The 11,516-nt window shown below is 37.1% G+C and overlaps 1 protein-coding gene across 1 annotated transcript in view; it reads left to right on the forward strand.

Moving 5' to 3' along the window:
* The window catches only part of LOC143277745 (carnitine O-palmitoyltransferase 1, liver isoform-like), a 58,890-nt gene extending 47,385 nt beyond the window's left edge, over positions 1–11,505 (forward strand). The window contains exon 17 of the mRNA XM_076582648.1: positions 112–11,505. Within this exon, the coding sequence (XP_076438763.1) occupies positions 112–336 (225 nt within the window). The 3' untranslated portion in view covers positions 337–11,505. The remainder of the gene's footprint in view (positions 1–111) is intronic.
* The last annotated feature ends 11 nt before the right edge of the window (positions 11,506–11,516 follow it).

Genomic DNA, 11,516 nt, shown 5'->3' on the forward strand with positions numbered 1-11,516 from the left:
TCCACATGCTTTGACATCTCCTTCAAACAGACACTGCATGTCTGCTTGTCTGTTTCTGCCTTATTCTGTTCCTTGTATCACTCATGAAGGAGTTGTCTTCCCTGTTTTCAGCTGTCACCAGGGGGAGGGTTTGGACCCGTGTCGAACGACGGCTACGGTGTGTCCTACATGATCCCCGGTGAGCGGCGCATCTTTTTCCACGTGTCCTCCAAGCGGTCACACCCCGGCACTGACTCCAAGCGCTTCATGGCCCAGCTGTTTGAGACCATGCAGGACCTGAAGACCCTGTTTGAGGAGGAGGGCAAGGAGGGTCAGGGGGAGGAGAAGGGCAAGTGAGGGAAGGAAGGAGACCTGGGAGAAGACTTGGTACTGTGGCTCCTCACAGTTGTGAGGGAAAGGAGGGTTAGTGAGGGGAGGGGTCGGTGGGTGTGTAGGGGTTAACGACTCTTGCTTCAGGGTGGGTACAACTTTTGACTTTTTGTTTTTAGCTTGGTTTTCTTTGATTGTTTTTTGGGAGTGTTGAGGGGATTAAACGGTGTTTATGTCATAGTGTGTAGTTGTTTCTTTTACTTTATTTGTATTTTTTTCTGTTTTCTTTCTCACTTGCGTAAACAGTGTGAGTCTGTGTAATAACGTGGTGTTCAATTTTGTGTGTATTTGTGTGTGTATGTTCGTGTGTCCATGGTAAATTTAACACTGTCATTTTCTCTGGAAATACTCTGTCTGCCAATAAAAAATATGGATTGAAAATAGTAGGAAAAAATCTTCACAGTCATACCAATAGTAGATTTTAAGTCTTCTGGATTAAGCTGTATTTCTGGAGCATGAATGGTTTATTTTGTTGAGGATCTGGATTCAGAAAATGGTTGGGTTTGAAGATGGCATGACCTCATTTTTTTCTAGTTCACAATTAAAAGAAAAAAAAAAAACAAATTCTGGACAGAACACATACTGTGACACTAACTAAATCATCGACGCATTTACTGCATATGTATAATTTAAAGTGGACACTGAATTAACTAGAAATTGAATGGACCGTATCATAGTTTATGCATGTAACAAAACCTGCCAAACTTGAATCTCCGCAGATCTAGAGAAAAACGGCCACATGTTGCTGTGTGCTTGAGGCAAAGGCAACGCCTCCTTTATCACAGACTTTAAAAAATTTCTTTAATGCCTAATATACACCAAAATAACATGATTTAAATGGTAGTATTGCCTTAAATGCCATAATTTATTTATCGCGCTAAAAAAATATGTTTAAATGTTAGTTTTTGAACATCATTGGTAGATGTGCAGTAGCGCTGTGGGAAAGTCTTCTTTCTCTTGACCCAACATACTTGGATAAAATCTGCTTTTATGCCTCGTTTTTCTTTTTTTTTATCGGAAGCTTTACAGTAAACTACAGAACACATTTTAATGATTTTCTTTTTTCAATTGATTTTCTTTTAAAGTGTGTATTATAAGTGAGTCTTGAAGGCCTTACTTCTCTTGTTTTCAGTTTGTAAAATTTGGGCTTGCTGTCTTTTGGGGTGGGAGACTTTGCTGGTTTTGTTTCCTGATATTTCTAGGATTTTATTTTATTTATTTTTTAGAAAGTGATTTCGTCAGTTTTTCACTGCTCTGTTCAATTCAAGTGGGGAAGAACATCAAAGCAGAAGCCTTTTTTCTTTCTTTTTAGGTTGTTTTGTTTTGGTTTGTGTATGGGGTCCGCATTGTTTTGTTTGCCCTATAATAATGATACAGATTGACACTCTCACCTTCCTAGAAGGAGCTCCTGGCATTATAATAGACATTATACATTCATATTTATTTATACATGTAGTAGAGTATGACACACTATACACAAAAAAGCACACATTCATGCAAAGAAATGTACGCACATGCACAACTAGATAACTATACTTATTGTTGAATGTGCCAAGTATAATCACTCTCATTTTCACATGGAATTGTTGCTTTAACTCTTAAAGTGTATGCTGCACACTGGACTTGTTGATTTCTTTGGTTTTTGCTATTTTATTATATTCTTACAAGTTTTGATGATTTTTGGTTTCGTGGCCTTGAGTTTTTTTAGTTACAGTATGGTAACCATTGAGATTGATTAACCCCTTGGGTATACTTGTTGGTTAAACAGTGTCGCCTCACTGAGATTACAGGTCAGTGTGTCAGTCACCAATCTCTGTTTGGCTTCTGAATCCCCTTGGAGTTACATTGCCTTTGTTTGGCAAACAGTGACGTCACTGAACACAAAGTAGGACAGTTCAGCTGAAACTGATTCCACACTGATGTGGCAGGTCATCAAGGTCCAACTGTGAAGGGGTTAATGTGGGACTGGTGGTTGTTCAAAGTTGCATGAAGCATATACTGCATGCAGGGACTTTATTTCTCAGGATATTTTTGGGTTTTTTGTTAATTAGGGTTCCTACAGTGTACAGGTCACACCATTTTGTCTGTCAACTGAGTGTAGGTGATTTTGATTGAGCATATTTTGTTTTGGATTCTTCTGTCTCATGCACACAAAGTTTACCGCTGTCTTTAATTGATATGGTGTTTATGTGTTGGCGTATATGAGTGTGTGTGTGTGTATATTTGTGCCTGTGCATGTGTGGGTGTAAGGTATGCTTTTTTTTTTTTTTTTTTTTTTTTTTTTTTTTAGTGTATCCTATATTTAGGTTTCAGATTTATTGTAGTTACAGACATACTAAACAAAAAGAGAAAGAAACAAACAAAACTTATGGACGTAAAATTAGCTAATAATGAGAATCACAGTAATGGATAGTATGTTGCACATCTAACAAGAGTATTGTCGAAAAAAAAAGATACAACAACAAAAATTATAGAATGGAAATTTACCTTATAAAGGGAGTCACAGAACTGAAAAGAATGTGTATTTTACATTGAACAAGAGATTTGTAAAAAAACAAAAGAAATGTTATAATATATATATATATATATATATATGTATAAAAAGAGTGGAAAATTACCACAAAATTGAAAAGTGTTGTACTTATTACCAGGAAGCTGTTTGTGGTTTTTTTGGGGTTTTTTTAAGCTCACTAGATTTTTATTTTAAAATGGGGTGTATTTTAACCGCCTGTAAAAAAGAAAAAGAAAATGAATGATATTTATTCATGATGTTTTTATCTCTTTATGTTTGCATTGATGACAATTTTTCAGCAGTGTTCGTTTTTCTTTGTGATATATGTGCATGTGTTGAGATTTTAAAGCCAGTTTTTGTGTTGTGCACCAGCTGTTTTCTCTCTGTCTGTGGAGAAGTTTGAATCAAGGGCTGAATGTAATAACGTTGACCTGAAACATTCAATTGTGCGACAGCAATCATAATAGAAACCCTCCCCACCCCTAAAACAAGAAAGAAAGAAGCCAGTGAAGGCTATTGTTTGTTTCTTTATTTCATTACATTTTATTTAAATATTTTCTACAAAACTAGGGTAGGCTGTCAAGGCCTGACCAGTGCATTGGGTTTAGGCTTAGATCAGACATGTGGTTCCTTTCAAAAAATATTTTAAGCAGATGTGGTGTAGCAGATCTGTTAAATGGATCAGTCTCTATGCTTTGACGCCTCTTTGAAACTGAATATTCTAACTTCTTAGTGCTGTTCCGTTTCTTTGTTTTTTATGTTTTTTGTTTTTTATGGTTCATTGGTGTTTTCGTACTGAGAAAACCAGTTGTAAATTTATCTCCATGGGTTTTTTTGTAAATTTATCTCCATGGGGTTTTTTTGGGGGGGTGGAGGCTGTGTGTGTGTGTGTGTTTGTGTGTGTATGCACATGTGTGCATGATTTTAGATACTGTTGGGGTTTTCTTAATGAAATGACAAAAGTCATAAATTTAGCATTACAGCTTATTTCTGAATGTGTTCAGTCAATAGTACTACATACTTTCTGAATGTGTTCAGTCAATATTTGTAGTGTATACTTTAGTTTGGCCTTTTTTCTTTCATTTTTTACCCATACTGCAGACAAAAAGTTTACCTGGTGATAATTACTATCAGAGTGTTGATCTGATTCTGCAGGTATACATTATGTATATCCAGTTAGTTTTTCATGAGGTTTGTTTCTTGTTGGACTAGAACAGTGGAAGTATGTACTCACATTTTGCCTGGTTGATAATGTCAGACACTATCAGTTTGACCGTGCAATGCAGTTTTGATATTGGCATGCTTACTTAAAGAGGTACCGTGGCGGAATGGGTCAGGGGTTGGACTTCTGATACAATGCTCACCAGTGATCAGGGTTCGAGGCCCTGCTTTGGCCTGGTGTTGTGTCCCTGGAAAAGGTACTTTAATCCTGTTTTTCTCACTCCACCCAGGTGTGATTGGGTACCTGACTTGGGCAGGGGAAGGTTAATAAAACTGCAGGAGAGGAGTGGGCCCCAACTTACTGTGCCAAGCCTAAGACTCGGTGGATTTGAACTCACTGCCCCAGTGGTCGTTAAAGGCCATGGAACCTTTAATATATCCTAACTTGACTTCATTCTAGTCCTACCTTGGCAGCAGCTGATAAATCAACACCACACCAGTATTCATATATACATATCAAACATGCCATCACTTCCAAAGTAGCTATATCTGTTACAATTGATTACCATTCCAGATGTTACAGCTGCATATTGCGTGTTACTGGGAAAAAAAAGGGGGTTTGAGGGGGGGTTCACCTTTTATAATGGGAAGACAAAAAACCTGACAGCGGATCAGAAGTTGTAACTCAAACTGTGTGAGCATGTGCTGAAGTCCATAACCAGCTACAAAAGTGCCAACGATAAGAGAAAGTAAGTAGAATGCTCAATTGAACTGATAGCTAGCTGTCTGATGAAGAAATTGGAGAGTGAACCTTGTGAAGAAAACAAAATCAAGGCTGCCAGACTTTTGAGGAAAGAATGCCATGGACAGTAGATAGGTTCACACCAAAGACAGAAAGGAGTTGTTTGTGAAGGATCATGAAAACATGTACATGCCTGCACAGCATGACGTTTCTAAGATACACACAGTCGCTGAAAAATTATTAGAAATCTCATGTGTGACTTCCTATTCTTTGTGACAACAGAAAAAAAAGTAACAGCTTGTCAGTCTGATGCACGAGTTACAGCTTTTGTTACCATCACATTTTTTTTATCAGTTGTTTCTTATTATTATTCAGACAGAATCAGTCATCAGGCTGTCAGGAATCGGGCTGTGTGTGCTTTATCAGTACATTCTGCATTTTATTTTCATAATCTGGTCAAAGTTTCTTTTTTTTTTCAATATTTGAAATGTTTTCTTCTACTCTGACATGCCTTAGTATCAAAAACTTTTTGTTTGTTTGTTTGTTTTTAAAACCAGTCAGATGTAAATGTCTTCAGAATAAAATTATTTTGATTTGTTTGTTACTTACAATTTACTTGTCTGACGAATCAGTTGTTAACATTGTTTTGTCCGTTATAATACAAGACTGTTGTTGCTTGTAGTGTTTTGGAAGTGGGACCAACATTTTAAACAGGATTTGAAGGACGGTTGTCGGGTTGTTGTTTTTTTACTGGGTGAAGAGCTTTTTGCTTGAACCAGAGCACTTGAAGTTTATGTTTGTACATAGTTTATGTTTTGGTTTTTGGCTGTGTCTGTCTGAGAGTCTTGTGAGATAGGTGGATGACTGGTGGCCCAGTGGTAACATGGCCCACTAGGATGCAAGTTTCCACTGGTTCAAGTCCCACATATGGACCAGGATTTTCACTCCCCTTCCACTAGATCTTGAGTGGTGATCTGGGTGCTAGTCTTCTGAATGAGACAGTAAATCAACATTCTATGATCTGCTGATTAGCACATGTAAAAGAACCCATGGCAACAAAAGGGTTGTCCCTGAAAAGAAAATGTAGAAAAGTCCACATATTGTAAAACAGATACTTTCACAGACAGGAAGAAAAGGTGGCACTTAGCTACAGCGATCCACTCTCCCAGAGGAGAACAGTCCAAATTTCACAGTCTGTTGTGACAAAAAGCAATACAATACAATGCAATACAGTAATAGATTATGGGATGGATAGAAAAGATTTTGTTTTAATGACTTCATTTTAAAGCTGTTTCCAGCAGAATCAGTGTGACATGGTTTTTGGATGTTTATGTCTGTGTGTCATGGATAATTGCATAGTTTGTTTCTGTATTTTGGAAGGTGATAAACAAATGAAAGTCCCATATTTCACTGAGATTTTTGGTGTGGTATTATTGAGAGAGATTAAGTTTAGTGCACTACTTTGTGTGTGTGTATGTAGAGGTATATTTGTATATTTTTACTTATTTTATCATCCATGTACTAAAAAGGAACATTTTTGTTTTCTCAATCTTTTTTGTGTTGGGGGGTGAGGGGTGTGTGTGTGTGCAAAAGAGATAGGGCATATCATAGTTGGTTTTGGCATTCAGTTATTGATGATGATTTTGTTGATAGGTTTATCCCTGTGGGAATTACAGGAGAGAGTGATGTTGGGGATGGAGAATGGAGTGGGGGTCATATTCCTAAGCATGTCTTTTGCTTGTCATTTGTTTAGTTTGTGTTGCAGGAGTTTTAGTTTCAAAACTCAACAGACAAAAAAATGTATTTTTAACTGTATGTGTACTTGTCATACAAATATGGTTTTTTTTTTTTAGTTGGTGTGTTCATGTCACAGAAAATGAATTGTTCTTTAAAGTATGATATTATTTTTGAATAAAGGATTTCATGTTCGTATATTATGGAAGTATTATTTCTTTTCTTTTTTTCCAGTGACAAGTTTGTCTCATGTAGAATTCTAAAGAGAATTTCAGTGTGTGTCATTCTGAAATGTTATATTTTATTTTAGAGTTTTACCAAAACATGACACACTTTTTTTATTTTATAGATAGTTCTGCAGTCTTAGAAATGCGAATTCATCATTCACGTCTGTCAGTTTGCAATTGACTGTCATAAAAATGTGAAGTTGTGTAAAGTTCTGCATATATTTTTGAGTTTTATACCAAGATTTTATTTTTTTAAGTCTTAACATTTTACATGTCAGTGAACTTGCAGGATTTTCTTAAAGATGTTTTGGTGTGTGTGCTTTGACAAATGGACAGAGTATTTCAGTTTTGTTTTTATTGCTGTTGTAATCACTCTCAAGCAGTGAAACAAATGAAACTTGTGTTTCTTCATGAACCGTTCATATTCTGGTTATTTATTAAACCAGATATGAAATTAAAAAGGAAAGTAGTGTGTTTCTAATTTTGCTAACAGGTTGTCTCATACGGTCATTTTCTTTTTCTTCTCTTCCATTTGTTGGCTGCAAGTCCTGTGTCCACTCATATATACATCAGCTTTTACACCCATGTGAACAGCCATACTCCCTTTTTTAGGGGTGTTCATGCTGGGTATGTTCTTGTTTTCATAACCCAATCCATGCTGACTTGGATCATAATGTGGGAAATGTTCTAGTTTTCATAACCCAATCCATACTGACATGGATCATAATATGGGATATGTTCTAGTTTTCATAACCCAATCCATGCTGACATGGATCATAATGTGGGAAATGTTCTTGTTTTCATAATCCAATCCATGCTGACATGGATCATAATATGGGATATGTTCTAGTTTTCATAACCCAATCCATGCTGACATGGATCATAATGTGGGATATGTTCTAGTTTTCATAACCCAGTCCATGCTGACATGGATCATAATATGGGATATGTTCTAGTTTTCATAACCCAATCCATGCTGACATGGATCATAATATGGGATATGTTCTAGTTTTCATAACCCAGTCCATGCTGACATGGATCATAATGTGGGAAATGTCCTTTTTTTCATAATCCAATCCATGCTGACATGGATCATAATATGGGATATGTTCTAGTTTTCATAACCCAGTCCATGCTGACATGGATCATAATATGGGATATGTTCTAGTTTTCATAACCCAGTCCATGCTGACATGGATCATAATATGGGATATGTTCTAGTTTTCATAACCCAATCCATGCTGACATGGATCATAATGTGGGAAATGTTCTTGTTTTCATAATCCAGTCTATGCTGACATGGATCATAATATGGGATATGTTCTTGTTTTCATAATCCAGTCTATGCTGACATGGATCATTCTTTGGTCTCGATCTTCAGTATGCTTATGCACACGAATGGGGATTCAGGCACTAGCAGGTGTGCATACCTGTTGACCTGACAGATGGGGAAGGGGGTGGGGTGGAGGAATCTCCACTCTTAGCCCACCAGGCACTATGACCGGGGATTCAGACCCAGGACCATGAGACTGAAAGTCTGCTGTTTTAACCACTTGGCTGTTGCATTGTTTTCTTTCTTTTTCTCGTTTTCCTTTTGACAGGGTGGGGAAGGAGAGTCAGTTAATTCCTAAGAGATGTATTGTCATGTGTGTGGTAGTGTTTGCATATGTGTTGTTGTTTGTTACCCAGTAGAACTTCTTGTCAGAAGCATGAACTGTTTCTTTTAGTTTTGTTAGATTTGGAGGTGGGGGCGGTTGCACTCACTCGTTTTTGTGTTTCGTCTGGCTCGTGCATGGATGTTGGGTTGATGTGTTTCCTTTTTTTTTGTTGTTGTGAATATTGAGATAAAATGTTGTTGTTGTTTTATTGTTTTCTGAGACAAGGTGTGTGAAGTGTGGGTCTGGTGGATCCATGTTGCTCATCGTGTGCTGTGATTTGTGACTGTGCTCAAAGGACAAGGGGAGGGTGAGTGTCAGGGTTAAGGTCATTTACACCTTGAACTGGCTCCTTTTACAAGCGTCGGGACTTAACAGTGTGTGTCACAGTGTGTGTTTGTGTATGCATGTGCTGTGTTTCTGTGTATTTGTGCATGTGTTTGTGTGTGTGCGTAGTGAAGGATTGTGTTGTGTCTGTGTGTTTTCATGTGTTTGTGTATGTGTGTTTTTATGTCATTGTGTGCGTTTTCATGTATTTGAGTCTGTGTGTAAAGGATTGTGTGTGGAGGTGATGGATTGTGTATGTGTGTCTATGTGTGAAGGATTGTGTGTTTATGTATGTGTTTTGTGTTTATTTGTTTTTACGTACATGTGTGTGAAAGATTGTGTGCATGTTTGTGGGAAGGTTTGTGTGGGAAGGAATGAGAATGTGGTTAGGATTATTTGTGCATGTGTGTGTGTGTGTCTACATGAACGATGATAGTACTGCATTAAAGAGTGTATTTGCTTGTGTGAAAGTAAAAGTGCTAGAGGGAGAAAGAAAAATGCTTTTGTAAAATTAATAGTAACTTGCTCCCCTTAATTTCAAAAATGGAGACAAAGAAAAATCAAAAGAATTCAACATTTCCTATATCCCAATTTGCCAGTTTGCTTTGATGTGTTATTGTAAAGCATTTATCTAAATCATGTCTGTATCTAAATCACCATGAAGTAAATATACAATAAACCAGTTTGGAGAATAAATTGCTTGGAATAGACCCACTTCAACATGGACCAAGTCTTTCTCATTTACATATCCCTGACATGCCAAAATTGGTGAATATTTCAAACAAATCAAATGGATTGGAGAGTCCTGCTCAGATATCAGGTGGACTTTTTCATGCAGGTGAGAACATATTTTTGCATTTTGCCATTTTTAGTGAGAAAGTGTTTTTCATTTTGTATGTCATGCAAGGATGTGTTTTTGAATTTTGTCACACACACACGCACACACACTCACACACACATGCACACACACTCACACACACATGCACACACACGCACTCTCTCTCTTTCTCTTACAAGCAGAACTGAAATTCCAGACATCAGCAGCCAGATGTCCTGTGACCTTGCCGGCAGGCTTACTCTTACTTTTTGGTTAGTGTGGCTCCTGCCTGACGACAGCTCTAAACTCAGAACATGAAGCATATATGTACTGGATGGTCCACCTAAATCCCATTGACTGCCAGCGCAAATTTCAAATTCTGAATTAGGCCAATGCAGAATCATTTTCTGCAACTCGCTATACTGAGAGTTTTTGTAGTTAATTTTGTAGTCAATTTTTTATTAGATGTTAGGGCAACAACAAATATCTACCTGTGCAAATTTATAGCTGTGTTTGTGGTCTGCTGGTATTTTTATGTCTGTGATGAAAAATTGATGTGGAACTGTCATTTGCCCAAGAGAACCCAGAAAGGAAAAGCTGAAGACATGTCTCTTTTAATATAGGGCATTTTGTGGGTCGTTAACAGCTGTTACCATGCAATTAAGAAAGAGTTTCATTATTTTGTGTGTCGTGAAGGGACATGCTCTTGCATTGCATTTTGTCATTCATGTTAAGGAGTTTGTCATGCTAGTGAGAAATTATTTATGCATTTTTTTTCCTCATGGCTGTTAAACCGAGTTACGGAACACCAAGAAGAATGAAAGACCGTGTGGGCAGCCAGTGTGATGGTCAGCTCAGTCATTTTGTGTGTGTATGTTTCTTCATGATTTACCATGTGTGTATGTTTCTGTATGTTTCTTCATGATTTACCCTGTGTGTATGTTTCTTCATGATTTACCATGTATGTATGTTTCTGTACGTTTCTTCATGATTTACCATGTGTGTGTTTCTTCATGATTTACCATGTGTGTACGTTTCTTTATGAGGTAATCATGTATGTTTCTTCATGATTTACCATGTGTGTACGTTTCTTCATGATTTACCATGTGTGTATGTATGTTTCTTCATGAGGTAATCATGTATGTGTGTATGTTTCTTCATGAGGTAACCATGTGTGTATGTTTCTTTATGAGGTAACCATGTGTTTATGTTTCTTTTGATGTAACCATGTAAAAGAGGTGTTAGGCTGAAATGTGTTGTCGTTGTTGAGCTGGTTTATTTTTGTATCTTGTTGTTGTTCTTTGCCTGTAGCTGTGAGTTTTTTGTGCAGAATTCCAATCGTGAAAATTGTCTTGAGGTCCGTCAGTCTCACAGATGAAAAGCGTTGTTCGTGCAAACACACTCTTATTTTTGTATTGTTTTGGGGAGGGAGTTTCCATGAAAGTGAATGTATATAAATTTTAATAATTATAATTCTTTGGAAAGTGAATTAAATGAATGATCATCTCTAATTTAATATTATCTTCACAAGGTCAACACATGTCATATGAAAGATTCATTCATTCATGAAAAGGAATTTTTGTGCAGGATGTTACCTATGAAGAATTCACATGTGTAACTTGGGAAGAAATTACACAGAATGAGTTGCTGCGTAACAGTTACTGTCCAGTGTTTAAGCCATGACCGTGAATGTATATACATCAAAGCATGAATCTATGAATGTTTGATAACATAGCCATACAGATATTTCAAAGAAACAGTTTCTTTGCATCCTTTATTGTAAGAAACACATGGAAGATACAGTGTCTGTGTTTTGTGATATGATCTAAGAAGCTGGTCCCTGTACAGACCATCATGGTGTGGATGTTGGAGTGAGAACACCTGTCATTCACATTTCCCCGTTCTGACCCAGCAGACCAGTGTTGCTCATTCCTGAAATAAAAGTGCTTGGTGTATCCTGTCTTCAAGGCTG

This window comes from Babylonia areolata, chromosome 35 (assembly GCF_041734735.1).
Source record: "Babylonia areolata isolate BAREFJ2019XMU chromosome 35, ASM4173473v1, whole genome shotgun sequence".
NCBI classification, from domain to species: Eukaryota; Metazoa; Mollusca; class Gastropoda; order Neogastropoda; family Buccinidae; genus Babylonia; species Babylonia areolata.